The sequence below is a fragment of the Notothenia rossii genome, assembly GCF_949606895.1.
Source record: "Notothenia rossii genome assembly, chromosome: 3".
Lineage (NCBI taxonomy): Eukaryota > Metazoa > Chordata > Actinopteri > Perciformes > Nototheniidae > Notothenia > Notothenia rossii.
This window is the reverse complement of record NC_136901.1, coordinates 20764325-20783610: the sequence shown is the minus strand read 5'-3', so window position 1 is coordinate 20783610 and position 19286 is coordinate 20764325. Positions and strand designations below refer to the sequence as shown.

Genomic DNA, 19286 nt, shown 5'->3' with positions numbered 1-19286 from the left:
CCTGAAAGTAGCTTCTAATATCTGATTATTTTGTTGACATAAACCTGCTACTGTAAAGCTAACATTCTTCAGCTTCACACTTTAGTTGTTGTTTAGTGGTGGCAGGAGATGTGTCAATATCTAAAACTTATGTCATGTGATCATGTCCTTCAACTTAACTTCATTTGGCTAAAGAAATAACCAAAGCTTTCAATATGTTTTCACCTTGTATTTGGTTTTGAAGATCATTTTCCGGCTTGATTAATAGTAAGGAGCACGCATGACTGCATAACTCTTAGAAAATGTGCTGATCAACTTTATCTTTTCATAACAAGGAGATAAAAACATAACCAACAACAGTTGCCAAAAACCATTGTTGATTCCATTTGGTTCACTAGCTACTCTTAGGCCAAACAACCATTTACACTTCACAATGAAATAAGAAAATGATTAAGAACACAAAGGAAAAGGAAGCAAGAAAAAACTCAAAATGGAAAGGGCTAAGCAGAAGAAGGGTTTAAAGGAAAAGCAAAGTACTGCTGCAGTAAAGTGATTGCAGGGGTTATAAGCACAGATGAAGAGGGGTACGAAACACTGGTGTGAGACAACAACACAATGACCTACAGGCAAAAAGAAAACACCAAATGGAAGGGTTTGTGAAATAAAGCACTGACAACGGGATCCATGGATTGTTTCATATGAAAAACCAATCTGTCCACCCTACCCGAGGAATTTGGTCCCAGGTGGGCCGAGCTGGAGGATTCTGCTAACCAAACTCTCTCCCTCATTTAGAGGCGGGGGGGCATTTGGGAGGTGCAGTTTACTGTGTGATCGACCAAACATCCATACGCAGCAGTGAGGAAGAAAGAGCACACAACGTTTGGGTTTGGATTCAACATACGAAAACCACTGGGAAGGATTGACTTAAATACCAGTTGAATAAGATGATTCACACTTTGGTCCAAAATCCATAATGACAAAAATACATACACACTATTTAATATAATATATTTTTGCTTATGTTTTATTGTTTTTACATATTTTAATTATGTTTCTTATTGTTATTGTGATCTTTTGTCATACTCTGTAAAGCACTTTGGGCTGCGTCAAGCATGAAAGGTGCTATATAAATCAAATGTAATATTATTATTATTATTACAGGCTACATTATGTTCAAAAGTTAAATAATTCCAAATACTTACCTTACCTTATCATTACTTAAAAACTCATTTCAATTTACTGTCAGTTTTCACTTTTTATTCCCAAATATGTTTTGCTGATAATATATGTATTATTTATCAACAATGCAATTCTTTCAATCATACAATTGTTTCATAATGTTTTATTTTCATCACACATTATTTTACACTAAAGCACATGAAAAAATGGGTTGGATTATTTATAATAACTGAATGATTATATATTTGTGTATTTTCAATAATTATTCAAATAAGTATTGTGTATAGTAGTAAAAGCTGTTTTTATGTCGATTTAAATTAGAATACAAGTGTTATTGCACTACAGTAACTTTGATTGCTTTGGTTTATCGTTAAAAGCCATAAAGCGATTTTGCAGTTTTGGAAAATGTTAGAATTTCTAACCTAAATTCATCATTTACATTTTATACTACAATATTACAAACATTGCCCGCAGAGGGCAGAACTTGAGGCCACATATCAAACCAATGATGGATCTATGTCCTTGAGGTGGGGTTATTGAGAGTTTTTTATTAAGCGTTAAGGGAGAAGGTTAAATAGAGTTGGACTGCAGCTGAAATCAAACAGGGCATGCTGAAGAGCAAAGATTAACATCTCCCTGGTGCTGGGAGAAAGCCAGAGCAGAAATAGTTTTAGTAATGCAGAGGCAGAGGTTAAATGAATCTGAAAGGAAAAGGTAGCAGGTTGTGTGATCCTTATGAGAGGGAATCAGAACAGTGTCAATCACCTGAACGTGCAGACAGTGTAAAACAGGTCCGACCGCTTCTTCCAGAATACTTCTGATTTCACTCTTACCAATTATATTCCCTCTAAGTCTACAAATGCATATTTAAGAAAATGTATGAAATCAAACACGTGTAAAACCTGCATTAAAATGTTTACCAAGTGAAAATGGTTCATTCTACCTCTCCTTTCCTTCCCTCATGATTCTCTATGTCTTTATCTCATGTATTATTCTCTCCATCATCCTCCCTGAGGTCATCCTTACCCGAGGAACTGGGCTCCAGAGGGTCCCACCTCAATGATCCTGCTGGCCAGGCCGTCGCCCTCCACCATGGGGGGCATGGTGGCCAGGCGGTGCCTCTTGACCAGCCGACAGGTCACCCGTGTGGGCGCACTGCACTTCCTGGGCGGGATGATGATGCGTAGGCCGTTGTGCCGGCAACCGCGCATGGCTCCGCCCCTGGCGTCCACCATGAAGCTGACCAGGAAGCTGAGGCGTAACGGGAGATATTTACACAAGTTAAAGAAAGTCCGCAAAGATCACTTTAAGTGATGAGAATATAGACACCAACGTTAATTCGTAGATTGTTAGCCTAAGGTCTTTTCCAGCAATATCTCGAAAGAAAAATGTTTATATTTTACTTTTACTGATGAAACACTCACGGTTCGTTGACTTACTCGTGCTGAAGCTTTGAACCAAATGATACAGTCTTTATCAGAACAATTGTTCTAAAGCATGTTTTGTCCAATGCTATTTTTAAAAGAAGAATGGCCTAAAAAGGGCTCAGAACCATAGACTGTATATATAAAGTTCAGTACTCAGCTGCTACAGTACTGTAGCTAGAAATGTCAATTTCACAAAAATGTACAAACGGTTTTTTATTTTTCTTCAAAAAATTAAAAAATCAAGATTTGTTGGATTAAAATAACAATATACTGATAAACTAACCATAAATATAAAAAGCCATATTTTTGGCGTCTATTTTCTCAACACTGAATGGCCATTATGATCACAATTCATCGCTATAAATCTTTTGACTTCATAGCCTTAAGCCACTCCTCATGCAAAGTGGCAAATACACATGGATCACACATCCCGAAGAGCGGGAATATGGGTGAGATGATGTGATGTGTACTATTTGATCATTACTCAGTTATAATGTACACTTTCCTGTACCTTTCAGTAAAGCACACACAGTTTTTAACAAACACACATGGACATAAAAACAGGAGTTAATGTATTCAGAAACCAAACCAGTGAACTGTTAAAGGAATGTGTCTCCTCTCCATTGCTGATGGGTCTCATTTAAAACGTTATGACAGTAAAGTTTCAGCTTGACAGAGATTACATTTTACTGTATGGTATATAATATACAAATGACTTTATATAATAATAGTTATCCTATGCCAACATATTTCTCAGGTCTGGGTAAGTTAGTGGAGATGCACAATCGACAAGACATTGTATGACATGTATTAACTTTCACTGCCTTCTTTTGTCCAGCTATCCACAATTTATTGTTGTTGTTTTTTAAACTTTATTTGTAACATGATATGCCCGTGTAGAGATATTAACTCTGGGACTCGGAATGTGAAAATAGATGTTATGTCAGATTAAAATGGTTTGACATATTGTGGACGGACAAAAAAGTCTATGAGGAAATGTGTGTTGAGGACAGTGACATAAAACACCTCTCCACCGGGAGAGCACACTGTGAGGGGAGGAAGAGAACGATGAAGATGAGGTGGAGAAATATTTAACCAAGGTGCAGAAGATCACCTGCAGTGGTCTCCATGTTCATGGCACGGGGAGGAACGGCTAAAAGCAACAACCACATCAGACAGAGAGGAATGAAAAGTCAGACTCAGAGGAAACGGAGCAGACAGGAAGAAGGAAAAGAGACACAGAGCAGTACATGTCAGACTCAGATTGATATACATCTTCTCATTTCAGACTCAGATTGATATACATCTTCTCATGTCAGACTCAGATTGATATACATCTTCTCATGTCAGACTCAGATTGATATACATCTTCTCATGTCAGACTCAGATTGATATACATCTTCTCATGTCAGACTCAGATTGATATACATCTTCTCATTTCAGACTCAGATTGATATACATCTTCTCATGTCAGACTCAGATTGATATACATCTTCTCATGTCAGACTCAGAAAGAGCAGAAATACTGCTTCTTTCACTATTGTTTTTTTAATCCAGATCAGGAAGAAACATTCCTGGTGCTCCGAGATGAACCTTTGAATGCTTTTTTTGAGCACGACCCTGTACAATGTGTTACTGCATCCACACTTTTAGAGCGAAGACAATCACATACAACCACATTTCTTTCTTTAGATAAGCCACGGATTTTGAAAAGAACATTTCAATTGGAATAAAACCAAAAATAATGTATTTTGAGGCTTACAGTGCCGATTACTTTATAATTATTCTTAAAACCAAACTTTAGGAACAAGAGAGGTATGGTTCATTTCTTCATGTGCAGTACTGAATACATTCCTGAAACAGCTGCCGAGTGAGAAATGCTATGATTACATGTAATTAAGCACATCAGACACATTAGCAGCTATCAGGACCCTGATGAGATTGTTAATGCATATTCATGAAGGGAAATTCAATGTTCAACATGTCCACTCAAAGTGCACTTCTAGTCGTATGAATCATTTCCACAGTCTGACACACTGTACCTACCCAGAGTGGACGGGGCTGGACGACAGAGCCACGTTGTCCAGGTTCTCTGTGCCCCAACTCAGACGATACGAGTCGCTCTCATTTGTCCTAGCTAGTGTCGAAACCTGGAATAAAATAATAATAAATTGAATTGATATAGCGCTACTCATCTGCCAAGACAAATCCCGAAGCACTTAACCTCTTATGAGACACATGCAAGCTTGTTTTGAATATATCAATATGAACTGAAAAAAGGGAGATTCTGCATATTTCATGTGATAGTATATCTAGGGTTACTAAGGAAACCGGACTTGTTTGCGGTTTAGGAAACCTCTTTAACTTATCCATAGCGTTGTATTTTTTTTACTAGTGGTGGTGAATCAAAGTGTCCTTTCATGTTATTCATTTACACCTTAATGTAAGGGCTCAGTCAAAACTCAAATCTTTAGATTGACCGGTATCTATCACAGACGGATACATGTAGTAGAGTAGAAATAGAAGAATTCAAGTAAGTACATCCAAGTGGTGCAGTGCATACTGTAGGTAAATGTACAGTCCATTCCTTATACAAATAACACCATATAACAAATGTGCCAAACAAACACAATGATGTGGATCTTAGGTGTATTCCGCCGGCAGTGCTAGTGACTCCACTGACCATACACCTTACCTGGTGACAGGTCAGCATCTCGTCCATCATACTTTCATGTTTAGGCGAGTAGTAGCTGTGGTGTGTGGGTGTGAAGGACCTGTCAGAACTGGAGCACAGGAGAGGAAAAGCATTCAAGAAGCTAGAAGTCATGATAATAGCAGAAATCACAGCCATGAACGAAAACAGGGAAAATATGCACTTTCATTTCAATTCCACCACAGGGAAAAATGTTCAAAATAAAGAATTATCAACATCTTTTGGGAAAAAAGTTGAAGCACATGAATGCCAATGAGGCACAACTACTCTTGTTAGTGAAAACACTCATTACACATGCATTGTGTTTAAAATGTTTAAATGTTGATGGTAATGCAACAATGATGTTTCACATTGGTCCCCCTAAACCCTACACACTGCTAACACAATCAGAAACATTGCCAAAATAAAATATTGACAGCTTCTAAACTAGCATTGTCTCACACACTTAGGACATGTTACTAGTTTAACAGACACATATAGCACACAGCTACGACTCTACAGATACACTACTTTAAGGTTTTACATTGGTTCTGTAAAAAAACTAGCAGTTATAACAATGCAGAGCTGAGCCTAATGGGAATGTTGTTAGGCAGGTACTAGATCTCCTGAAGTCTAGACCAAAACTAGTTTTCACCGGATGATTGAACTAGTTTTACAAAAAAAACTGAGGTTGTCATTAATTAGTATTCAACCTTTGGGGTCCATGACTGTACAAAATGCCATGTTTCAGAAAAAGTAGAGACCAACACTGCCAAAAAGGGAATATCACGATCATTTCAAGCTGTTGGTGGAGATACTTCAGATGAAGGTGGTTGAGGGGGGTGTGCGGGATTGGTATATATATAATGGCTTATTTTGAGTAAGCGTACTGTGCATGTGGAATCAGAAGGGGAGCCAAATCTGAATCCCATATTTTACAACTTGGCAGCCCACATAACAGCTGACTGGGTTGTGTAGTGTGTGGGTTGGTAGGCACTTCACAAATGGCTCTAGGACACAGCCCTGAAAAAAGGTTGTTTAATAATCTTTCCCTTTAAGGCAGGACATTTATCATTTCACTCTGACTCGCTTATAAAACTAAAATTCAATACTCTGTCTCAGCTACAGGAGACCATGATACTGCAGGCTGAAGACCTGTGGTCGGTGACAGAACATACCTTTGCATTCGACTAAGAAGGCATGACAGGGAGACCAACGATGAAGTATGAGCAGGATAGGTTGCAACACACACACACACACACACACACACACACACACACACACACACACACACACACACACACAAATACAAATATAAAAATACAGGCAGTTAGTTGTTGAGGTTAATGTCTGGGAGAGGACAGGTGGCTCACACAGTGATTCAACAATTAGAACAACAGAACACAGAAAGTATCAGTGTTCAGTCAGGATCAGGGTTAAAGAGTTAGAATCATAACTGTGTATCAGATGTTGGATCAGATGTGTCGGATGTGTATGGAGCATAGGGAACAATTGTTTGCTACATAGAGCAGATAAGCACAGGTTTTTGCATGAAGCAGATGAGTGTTAACATGTTTGTTGAATCAGATGGAGCCCAGGTTAAGACATTAAATCATTGATTTTAAATGTTATTATTGAGCAGCATATCAGCTAAAATCAGCTGCTGCCCCTTACATGCCACCCAGAGCTCTGAGATAATATAGGACATGCTTGCTCACAGTCCCATGGGTCAGAACCAATCATGCAGGAACAATTTCCGTAAATTCAGAACACATGGGATCTGCCACAACCATTTGTTAGTTGAAATGAAAGCTTTTCCTGAGGTCATTTAAGGCCCAATTGAGTAGGGTTTTCATTAAATAAGAAATTAATCCCTCTTAATCCTGACTTGTGACCCAATGGAAGTGTTGAAATGTGACAGAGTGAGATGTACCTGTCAGTTCGCCCCCCCTCCAGGCTGAAGCGGAGGTAGTTCATCCCATCCAGGTACTGTCCTGGCAGGGAGTCGTCTCCCAGCTCCCTGAGGTCCTCCGCCCTCAGGTACTCCCCCCCGTCACCTGTCATCGTGTCATCACCTTGAGAGAGCAGAGAGAAGAGCAGAGATTAAATAATAATACATCAAAAAGGACACATAATAAAGAAACATAATAACATAGTTATGGAACCTTGATTAATAAAGGATATAATAATAATAATGTAAACTTATAATGAAATATCTGCAAATATAATTATTAGTTACGCAACCAAAAAAGAAATAATTAAAAGTTTAACCATTTTCCTTTAAAACGCTTTTTGGTGTTTGTTGTAAAAAAAATCGACTCAAATGTATATTCAACAATCTGATTATTACATGTCATGATATCACAAAAATAATGAAGAAGAAAAAGATGTGGATTTTTTGGAAGTGGCAGAAATGTGCTATATTTGTCCAATTGTCCACCCTCAGTAATGACAGAACAAGGACTCTGACATGTCTGAGGAGTACAGGTGTACATATCAATCATTCCATTTAGCCGCTTCAGGTTCCCGTTCTGTTGACTTGACACTTGAGTAGGGCAGAGCCATTGTTTATCTTGCAAAACCTGTACTTTTACCAATATACAGTACCAACTCAAATGTCTTCTGCTTAAATTGAGTTTGTAGTGTTAAAATCGCTAAACTCCCTGTGTTCCCTCATGTGGGAGTTTCTCTCGCACACACTCCCCTGCCTGAAACGGCTCCATTGGACTCCTTTGTTTACTTCCAGAACATAGTGACATCGCTAAGTAACACTCGACTTAGATTAGCTAGGTCTCCAACACAATATAGGTGATATGCTGCAGGACGGGACATTCCAACACATGAGTTGCTGCAGCACAGGTAGTATGGGGAACATACTGTAAAGCACTTCATGTATAAAGCATGTATACATGTTGCAGCAGATGCACTCTATTTCATGTTTAGTTCAAGCCAGGTATTTCAAGCATTGAGTTTCCCGTCTCTTTAACTTTCTCCTCAATGTTGGTCACTATTGTGTTTGAAATGATAAAAAAACACTATAATTATGGCTATAAAACAGTGAATGTTATTCCAAAGTCGCCTGATACTACCACAAACATATATGTATTGCTAACACGTGATTGGTTTGCGTTAGTAAAGCAGCATTCCAGGGAGTCAGGATGTGGTCATGTATTATCGTGGGGTTAGATATGAGCTTTGAAGCGGAACAACATGTGTAAAGTATTTTCAGTGTATTGCTCTGATCCTCTCCATGTTCTCTGGGGGACAAACATGTTCAGTACATTACACAAAGTAGCTTTCTACACTTTGAAATAATACGAACACGCAAAAACAACATTCTAGTCTACTTATTATTATGAGAGTGATGTTTATCTTTTCAACCCAAACTCGGAAAGAAAACATCAAAGTGCATTTCCCAAAACTGTTTCTTTATACATTTTCATTTAACAAATCATGTGTTTCATATTGCTCTGAGCCTTATTATAAAAAGACCATGATAAAGTTCAACTTCAACCATTTATTTTACACTATTGGTACCCAAATATCAAACTACAGGTTGCTACAGGCTCATTCACCATGCATAACACAAACACCACGCACGCACACACACACACACCACTTGGAAAATCAGCACAGCAAGTCCTCACACAAAGCACCGTGCTGAATACCTTCCATATCCATGTCGTCTTCTGACATAACATCATCATCATCATCATCATCATCAATGGACCTCAGAGCTGTAGGCACAGCACAGTCACTCACTACCTCCTACAGTCTGCTCATGGCAGGAAACGCCTCTGAATTCATCTCAAGAAGGAGACAGTGGCTTCACTCAAAATTGAGTCATGTAATGGTATTTTTTACAGAATAATAACAATGTGTGATAAAGTGGAAGGGTTTTTAGGCTGGGTATATTTTTGTCTTTTCACCCACAGAGGGGCTAATTAAAGTGGCTTTTTATCTTTTTTATTTTATACATTTTGACACTGTAAAGTGTCTTTGAGCTCCTTATTAACACTTTCTCTGACGCCTATGTCTATAATGCATTATTTATACACATATTTACATGTGGTATAATGTACTCATAGCACTGTACAATTAAATACACTCATGTATAGCTCTAAAATAAAATTCATAATAAAACACATTTTATAGTACTGGCTAAAAATCGAATGCTCTGTACAACATGACTCACCCTCTTCATCGGACACATCCAGCACTTCAGTCATGGTCTCCGGAACGTTCAGCTTGTGTTTCTCCGTCACCGTCTGCAGCAGGAGAGAAAGAGGAACGTTCATCACACTTCACACCATGGTTAGCTAAACCCAGCTGAGAGCAGTACATCCTCCTGCTTGAATGTTGTAATTGGTGGTTGTTTGAACTATTTAGAGAGATTCAACTGTATTGTCATTTCAGATGCTGTAGTTAAACTTGATCTGCTTCACATCAAATGTAGCCATTTAAAAAGTGTTGAAACTGTGATTAAAGACAACTTAACGTCCTTGGCATTCAGTTTAAAAGTGATAAAACATGATTATGGCACGATACGGTTTTGGTTGGTCATTTTAAAAAGATCTTGATAAGTGAAATTATCCCAACCACAGGAAGCACCTCCTCTACAGTTTGTTTGCCTTTGTTAGCTTTGTGAATTGCATGTCATTGAGTATGGTGGGTGTTTTATCACTTACAGTGTACTTCACCTTGTTCTGTTGAAATGGATACATTTGTCATTATTTCCGGATAACTTGCGTAATGTTGATTTAAAATAGATTCACATTTTTTTTGTTCTACAATATTGATGACATTAATTTCCAATATGTTTTCCCCTAGAATAAGATAACAAATACATTTATTATTTCCAAAATACATGATTGTACCAGTAGTCAAAAATTATAGTTTAAAATAACAGAATTTCATGATTTAAAAAAAAATGTGATTTGACTCTTTATGATATATATTTGATAAAGTATTGAAACCATATTACACCCAAAGTCCACACATGTAACATACAGTTCATGTTTCAACTATGATAAATCCATATTATACTGATGTTACTCTCACATTACCCCATATTGCACAAATGTAACACACATGGACTCACATTACACCCTGTCACATCCACCCCCCTAAATCACCCCCATGTTGAACACACAATACATCCATATGACACCCATCTTTGACTTTCATACAAATGATAAGTACATTTCTTTTTTTGACATAAAGTCACATGACCTGAGTACTTGACCCATCCCCCTTCAGTGTTCACCCACTTAATGCCTTTCCTCGTACAGCCTGTTTCTCCCACGATACAGAAACCATTTAAGAGTTACAGTAATGTGTTGTATGTGTGTGTGTGTGTGTGTGTGTGTGTGTGTGTGTGTGTGTGTGTGTGTGTGTGTGTGTGTGTGTGTGTGTGTGTGTGTGTGTGTGTGTGTGTGTGTGTGTGTGTGTGTGTGTGTGTGTGTGTGTGACGTACCGTTGTGGTGGTGATGATCTCCTCGGTGACGACCCTCAGCGTATCCACCACAGAGATGTAGCCCAGCCTCCGAGCGATCCCCAGAGCAGTGTTACCATTCTGCAGAACAAGGCACAGTGGATGAGGTGTGTGTGTGTTCACTGTGAGGTTCCTCCTGAGGTGTGTGTGTGTGTATGTGTATGTGTATGTGTATGTGTGTGTGTGTGTGTGTGTGTGTGTGTGTGTGTGTGTGTGTGTGTGTGTGTGTGTGTGTGTGTGTGTGTGTGTGTGTGTGTGTGTGTGTGTGTGTGTGTGTGTGTGTGTGTGTGTGTGTGTGTGTGTGTGTGTGTTCACTGTGAGATTCCTCCTGGGGGGTATACTACGAAGCAGGATTTTCGCTTAGCCGGCTAACTTCAGGGAAAACTCGGGGTTTCTGGTCCTACGAAGCTGGTTCTTTTTTTAGCAGGCTAGATCTCCATGGTAACTTATGCTGTGCGGCTAACCTGCCCCGGAGCAGGTTAGGTTGCAGGCTAAGAGCTCAACTCAGTGAAAGCACTGCCTGCTGACCAATCAGAGCTCAGTGTGCGGAGTTTAAAGCGATCAAGTCATATTACAGGAGAAAGGAAATACAGAAAAGCTGCCGTTGCAGGAAAGACGGCCGGCAAAAATCACCGACTGTGTGAACGTGAACATTAATAGAATATCACCTCCCATCTTCAGAGCAATCTGACTATTAAACCACTAGCGTTAAGAAAGCTTACTTAAATATCTGCCACAACATAAGTAACCGGATCAAAGTAACATTAAGTACAGTCCGCGGCATATCACATCATAATGTATCATATATCTCCTTATCTGAGTCAGCTGAGCCGTATCTGGCCGTGCAACACTCACAGTGTCACATACTGTATGCAGAAGTATTATTTTAAGCAACACATTAAGTTGACGAAACACTTGAGACAAATGTAATTAAAGTCAGATCCACTCGTGTCTTAGACGGGGCAGTGATATCATAAACCTGTTAATGTACGCATTCAAACACTTTTTCTGTTACCACCTGTATTCACCTTGCAGGTGCAGCTATGTGGCTTTTATCCTGGATAAAGTGTTTAAGTCATGGATGTTTAAAGTTTAACTTCTTCATATTTGTCTAATATTATAGTTGACTTTTCATTCAGGAAGTATGACGCTGCGCTGTCAGTACGCTTCCCCATGTTTGTGATTGGTCGAATGCTCCAAATACCACCCCTTTCATGTGAACGCGCACCTAACTAGATAGGGCACGGCTGGCTTGAGCGATCCACTTGATAACCCGCTTCGTAGTACCGTTTAGCGACAGCGCGTATGTTTTGGATTAGGCCAACCGGCTAACTCAAACATATCCAGGTTAGGTTGAACCAGCTTTGTAGTATACCCCCCTGGTTTGGTGTGTGTGTGTGTGTGTGTGTGTGTGTGTGTGTGTGTGTGTGTGTGTGTGTGTGTGTGTGTGTGTGTGTGTGTGTGTGTGTGTGTGTGTGTGTGTGTGTGTGTGTGTGTGTGTGTGTCCACTTACGACTGTGATGGCGTTTGGCTTGGCTCCACCTTGCAGCAGCACATTAATGATGTGTGTGTTCCCCTGCTGGGCGGCCTGGTGGAGGGGAGTGTATCCATTCTGAAAAGGAAGGAATACAGTTTTTAGAAAACATGAACCATAGTTTGTTTTGATTCTAACAGATGTTTAAGTTTAAGGTCGCTGAGAAAAATGGGTTGTTTGTGAAATAAAACGATCCTGGGGAAATAAACCGATTAATGTTTGCATCATTATAACAAAAATCTAGTCTCTATACAGTATGTTCCAGCCTCGATATAATAACAAGTGAAGTTTGAATGAAAAGTAACCCAAGGTTTACAATAGTAACCAGAGATACATGTGGTGTGTAGCAATATGAGGGAAGAAACTCATTTCACATTACAATATATGGTTATTATGATCAACAGATTTGGTGTGATGAGAACACTTCCTTGTGGATGTAAATGAAGTAACAGCATGCTATAAGTAATAACAGTGGAACACAATAACAGCATAAATATGAATCAATGAATGCTCCATGTAGCTCAGATAATAGAGGTGTAGGCTCAGTACCTTGGTCTTGGCGTTGACACTGGCTCCATTCTGAAGCAGGAAGTTGACCATCTTTGCGTTACCATAGTGACATGCTACAATTAGCGGGGTATATCCCAACTGCAAAACAAGAGCAAAAATGTCCCTATTAAGAATAATAATAAAAAGATACATTTCTGGAGGGACTTGGTAGGAACACTGTTGATCATTTGAGCAGAATGGGAGATGACTGAGTTATAAATGCAGAAAATGCAAATGAATGTTCCTACTTTGGTCTGCTGGTCGAGGTTGGCTCCGTTTCTGGCCAGGAGCTCTGCAACAGACACTCTGTCCTCCTGGGCGGCCAGATGGAGGGCCGTCAGGCCGCTCTGCAGGAGGAACACACGGAACAGTTCATATATTCAGACGGACACATTCACAGCACTCTGTTGTTCTTCCTCTTAAAATAAGCTAATGAACACTTTGTCCTAAAAACAGCAGGTTCGGTTAAGATTTCATTACTTGCGATGTTGTTTTATGTTGAGGATTATTTTTAGAAATGACTTATTGTTGTCAGTACCTTAGTCTGCACGTTGCCCTGCCCCCCCTTGCTGATGAGCAGGGCAGCCATGTGGGCGTGGCCCTCCTGAGAGGCCAGGTGCAGCGGGGTGACCCCCTGCTTGGTCAGGATGTTGGTGTCCGCTCCGTACTGCAGCAGCACCGTGGCGATCTCCATCTGGTTCTTCTTAGCGGCGATGTGGAGAGGAGTGTATCCGTTCTGATTCAGGGAGAGGGGGGGGGGGGGGGGGGGAGACGAGTGTCACAGAGGAAATGAGACTATTTGATGTTTTGTTGTTCACAGAAAACCTCAAATACCAAAAAGTGCTTTAGGGACTAACCTCCTTTTAGGTTAGCCAATAGTGTCGTTAAATAGTCAAATAAACTCCAAATGTTATTTTAAAGGCCTAATAAGATCAAAGTATTAAGTAAATAAAGGTTCCCCTTCTTCTACTATCATTTTGACTCGATCCAAAATACACATCAACATTTTCCTCAACAAATGCACTGTTTTTCCTGTTTTAGTCAAGCGTAATGAAAACTACACTGACCAGTGGTTTGACGAAGTAATCCTTGATTTTGGAAAATAAATCAATATATATATACTATATATAATAATAATGCATTTTATTTATCAAGCACTTTATCAGATGCTCAAAGATGATTTGCAGAGGTAAACATAATATATAAAGTCTATTTGAATAATATCCATAACATAATCAATTATTATATAAATACTATATACAGTATATAGAAGTATTATTTGGTTTTGAACCCTAAATTCAAGAAAGAGAAAATATAGCTGGTATAGGTCTGGGTAGAATTGAAAGAGGAAAATAGAGGATGGGACTTTTAACAGGATTTTTCTTCCAATAAGATGCAAACAAATAAAAAGATTGACCAAAGTCTAGTGTTAGGTCGCCAAGCTTCAATATGACCTCTTCCTGATGGCTGCATGATCAGAACTGAGCGAGAAAAGGGTGTGAGTTTGAGGCCCGTCCTAAAATAATTGTTACCCTTTGGCTAAACTGTTTCGTTGATTACGAACTCTCCACTCAGCCTCCTAATGTCTCCTGCAGAGTGTCTCCAGCTCTTTACTGTGGACTCTCACCTTGGCCATGGTGTGAGGGGACGCTCCTTTGTCCAATAGCAGGAGCGCCACCATCTGGTTATCGTAATGTGCTGCGACATGGAGCGGAGTGAGGCCGTTCTGTGAGAGGGTGATGAGTACAGCAGTTAGTGCAGCATTAGGCCATTAACACACACACACACACACATTCATATGGAGAGTTAAAGGGGATAAGACAGTAAATGCTGCAAGGGTTACTGAGTGGCTTCTTATTATGAACATATTCAATGGTAAAACAAAAAGAAGAAATCCTGATGTTTAAAAGGCTTCTGTGATTGGTTTTATGTTTTCTGGAATGAATAAAAGTGAATCCAAATAAAGGAAGCATTATTCTAACTAGTCTTACCGGTGCTCTTGGAGTCAATTCAACCTTAATACAGAAACATGTATTTAAATGTTTCAATATGTACATGCAGGAAAAGTAGACATTATTTCTCATCTCATAGATTATAATGTCATATCAAGAAGGTTTTTATTGTGGATGCATACCTTCCCAGCAGAATCGGGCGGAGCGCAGCGCTGTAGCAGAAGTTTAGCCACATCTAGGCTTCCGTACTTAGAGGCCACGTGCAGGGGAGTGAACCCTTTCTGTGGAGAGGTAGTCAGAGGAGAATACATGTGTTTAGAGACAGAATATCTCTACACAGGTTTTCATAATGTAACACCATTCCAAGTAAGACCGCTACATACAATATGTGTCTTACTTGAATACTGTAAGACACATGCATTCCTTTTCTTATATAGACCAAACACAGCCATATACGTAACTATGCAATAAGTTATTATGTTATAAGTTATTATGTTGACACTTTCTTTATATTAACACATGTCCATACATACTACTATTTACCATTATATGGGACCATTCGGCACCTGAGATTTTAGCAATTGTAAGGCTTTACAGAGGGTGGTGAAAACTGCACAGCACATCACCAGGACGGAGGACCTTTACTCCCAGCGCCTCAGGAAGAAAGCCCTCAGGATTATAAAAGACCCCCATAACCCCAGCCACAAACGGTTCTGTCTGCTGCCGTCTGGCAGGCGGTACCTCAGCATCCGGACTAAAACCACCAGACTCAGGGACAGTTTCATACCACAGGCCATAAGACTGTTAAACACCTGAACAGTTGAAACAACATCCCTAATATTCATCTGGCTGCTACTTAAAAAATACTACAACATTATTGATCTATTTACCTATATATCCTATTTCAATAACTTGCATATACAGTAGACTCTTATTGCACTATTTCACTTTTTAAATCTATTTTTCTTTTTGTATTACTATTTACTATTTACTTGCACTATATTTTTTCGGTTTATCTGTGTTCTGTGTTAGTCTTTTGGAGAAGCCTGTGACACAAGATTTTCATCGGCATAACTACTCTGTAGCTATGTTCATATGAAACATAAAGAACCTAAACCTTGAACCTTGAATATTCACAGAAAAACCAGCAGAGGGAGCACTTTGGCTATTTTTAAATCCAGATGAACTGTGAAACTGAGAGAAAGCACATGACCAGTGTTTACGGCCCTGCCCATGGAGGGAGCAATCCTTTGTTTGTCAAACCCGGATTATATCTGATGAAATGGGTGATTGGACTAAAACGGATGAAGAAATAGAGCGAAGAGGGACGGAGGAGAGGGGATAGGGTTTATTAATAGTCGGGGGGAAATAAAACAGTGGTCGAAGAAAATCAAGGATAAGGACTAATATTACCATGCTGGGATGGACAGAGAGTTAATGGAGATGTTTCCCTTGCATAAAAACATGTTCTTACAATTGTATTGACATAGCGACAGCCACACCCTTTGTCCCAGAGAGAAACCAAGGAGACAGACATCAATGGCTTCAACCACTACACCCTGATTGATATACTTCATCAAAAAGTGTTTTCTCTCACTCTAAATGGTGGACTCATCTAGACTAGTTCTGAGTGGGATCCAGCCTGGTCTGGTAACACACCTACAGAGTGATGGAGATAAATCACTTGACTGCGTTCAGGCTTCATGCACAATTCAGAGGGAAGCAGCAGATTTATAGCTTTATCAATATTTCATGAAAAGTGGGTCAAACAGGGACCCGCTCATACAGTAACACTGTAACCTATTTATGTGATCCTTCCTCTGTACATCTGGCACTTACTGTACTGTATTGCACCTTATGTATCTTTAATGGAATATTAAGCATTACATATATTATTTAAAAATATTATGGGGCTGAATAAATTGTTTGTTTGTATCAATCACATATATTGTTGTGGCAAATAGGCATAAGACAATATGTACATATTATGTAATGTTTCCCCCAGCCTAATTTGTGCGATTCATGATTTTATCAAGAAAATCCTGAAAACATGCTTAATATCATAAATCCTGAAAATAAATATCCACATTGTGTGCTTTTTAATGATGCTGTTGTCTATTTTTTACTTCAGACAAAACTAAGCTGTTTCCCCCTGTAAGCAGTCTTTATGCTAAGCTAGGCTAACAATGCTCTGACCTCAGCTGGATTGCTATGTAGTTCTTATAATAAGTGTATTCCACATATGTGGGAGGCATGACTGTCTTTATCTCTGAAGTCATTAACAAATACCTCAAAAAGAGCACTGTGTAGATTGAGATCTTTTCAGGTCTCAATCTACAAAGATTTTTTCCAAACTAAAAAAGGAATAACTGACATGGTCAATCGTCCCTCAGGGCTCTTTTACAGCCAATACAGTATCAAAAAGTCAATAAAATAAAGCCTTTTGCTCCCAATAATTGTGAACCACTGCAATCACATCAGTCATACTGTACATGAGCACAAAAACAATTAGGTTGATGGATTCAGTAGTACTGGATATTTGCTGTGGATAAACAAACAGACACCCACATACACGCACATGACCCAAAGCACGATTTCATCACAGGATTACGCCTAGTGGAGAGAACAAATTCCTGAATGCCTTGTGTGCGAGAATTTACATTAAAGATAAAACATCTCTTCCAAACCCACCTTGGTGGCCAGTGAGTGTGAAGCTCCAGCCTCCAGCAGCACAGAGGCTGTCTCCACCTGCCCCTCCCTGGAGGAAATGTGGAGGGGGGTGTAGCCGTTGATTGTGGCAGCATCAGGATGAGCCATGTGTTGCAGCAGCAGCTGAACAATCTCTGTTTTCCCCAAACGAGAGGCAATGTGGAGCGGAGTCTGGTCCTCCTGACAAAGGAATACAAAAATAATGTCATCTTATTTTGCATGGTGGTAACGTGTCCCTTTGTGTGTTACTGTAGATGCCTGCAGTCTCACCCGTGCCCTGGCATCCACCATAGCTCCGTTCCTCAGCAGACACCGGACCACCTCCACCTGACCCGCCCTGGCTGCCATGTGTAACGCTGTTTCCCCTCGCTGTGCACACAGGAAGATATGGGTCAGCAGAGTCAACACCAACATATTTAACTGTCACTGCAGTAGTCGTCACAGTGAAATATTCAGATTATCAGTCAAAAAGAACTGATTTCAAAGACTATCTCTCCCTGTGATTGGCTTGTTTCCCGTCACTCACAATGTTGCTGACGTCGGGCGAGGCTCCGTTCTGCAGCAGCAGCAGGACGATGTTCAGGTGACCCATGAAGGCTGCCACGTGGATCGGAGTCAAACCAGACTGGACACAGGAAGGGAGGATAAAGAGGAACACAAGTTTTAAATGCACATTTTGTATTACTCAAGGAGAGATCATCAAACTTTTTATAAAGAGCTACATGATGGCAATGTCTGACCAGATACTCTCCTTAGAGCATAGACAGCAATTCAGCTATGAAACAAGTCAGAAAAGAGCTGACTGCACGCTTCAACCAAAGCAATGGCCGGACAACATTATGTTGATTGGCAAGTCATTGGTCAGTTCAGGTACAGGACAGTTCAGGTACAGGACAGTTCAGGTACAGGACAGTTCAGGTACAGGACAGCATCAGTTGGTCCCTTTGTGCACATTATTTGCTGGATTATGTTTATGATAACCCACTACTCCAGGAAAAGCTTCCACATGCACTTTAAAATAGATGTCATACTTATTCTGAAAGTGTTGTTCCTTATATTAATATGACATATTGTCAACAATTACAGAACTAAACCTAAACTATCATTAATCTCCTGTATCTACTTCCATTCAGGGCTCCTCTCTGGAATGACTATGAATACAAAATAAATACTTAAACCAGACCCTGACGCTGAATTCAGTTTCAGTAAAACGTGAGACCTACCTCTGTAATGGCCTGAATAGAGGCTCCATATTTGACCAGCAGTTCCATCACCTTCACTCGGTTCTTCTTACAGGCTATGTGCAGCGGAGTGAAGCCGTTCTGTTGAGTGGCATAAACACGCACAGTTAAGGATAAACTTAGACAATAGTTCAATGTTGACTAAATCGTCCTTCTGCTTTGTATTTTTCATTAGTTTCCTTGTTCCCTACCAGGGCCCTGGCATTGGGGTTGGCCCTCTTGTCCAGCAGCAGCTTGGTGACTTTGTAGTGGCCGCAGTGAGCGGCCACATGCAGCGCTGTCAGGTAGTCCAACGTGACATCATCAACAGGAGCCTTGTGCTGCAGAAGGTGTTTGACACATTCCACATGGTCGCCTTGTGCCGCCATGTGAAGAGGAGACAGCCCGTTCTAAATGTGAAAGAGAGGTCATTTGGTCTGATGGAGATAAAGAGTGGCAGGGGACTTTTTCCAAAGAAGAATTGAGGCTGTGTTATGCTAATAAAACACTACTTATTTGTCGGGGGCACATGCAACCATGATTGCTTTAAG

At 39.9% G+C, this 19286-nt stretch overlaps 1 protein-coding gene across 1 annotated transcript in view; it reads right to left on the bottom strand.

Moving 5' to 3' along the window:
* Positions 1 to 19286, bottom strand: part of LOC307032072 (ankyrin-2-like) — an 80392-nt gene that overhangs the window by 34046 nt on the left and 27060 nt on the right. Inside the window, exons 11-29 of the mRNA XM_079669786.1 lie at positions 18948 to 19145; positions 18739 to 18837; positions 18042 to 18140; positions 17786 to 17884; positions 17498 to 17695; positions 14989 to 15087; positions 14482 to 14580; positions 13393 to 13590; positions 13103 to 13201; positions 12855 to 12953; positions 12285 to 12383; positions 10754 to 10852; positions 9473 to 9545; positions 7211 to 7352; positions 5281 to 5368; positions 4632 to 4735; positions 3700 to 3738; positions 2185 to 2409; positions 704 to 802 (exon numbers count right to left, since the gene is read on the bottom strand). Coding sequence (XP_079525912.1) covers positions 704 to 802; positions 2185 to 2409; positions 3700 to 3738; positions 4632 to 4735; positions 5281 to 5368; positions 7211 to 7352; positions 9473 to 9545; positions 10754 to 10852; positions 12285 to 12383; positions 12855 to 12953; positions 13103 to 13201; positions 13393 to 13590; positions 14482 to 14580; positions 14989 to 15087; positions 17498 to 17695; positions 17786 to 17884; positions 18042 to 18140; positions 18739 to 18837; positions 18948 to 19145 — 2255 coding nt within the window. The remainder of the gene's footprint in view (positions 1 to 703; positions 803 to 2184; positions 2410 to 3699; positions 3739 to 4631; positions 4736 to 5280; positions 5369 to 7210; positions 7353 to 9472; positions 9546 to 10753; positions 10853 to 12284; positions 12384 to 12854; positions 12954 to 13102; positions 13202 to 13392; positions 13591 to 14481; positions 14581 to 14988; positions 15088 to 17497; positions 17696 to 17785; positions 17885 to 18041; positions 18141 to 18738; positions 18838 to 18947; positions 19146 to 19286) is intronic.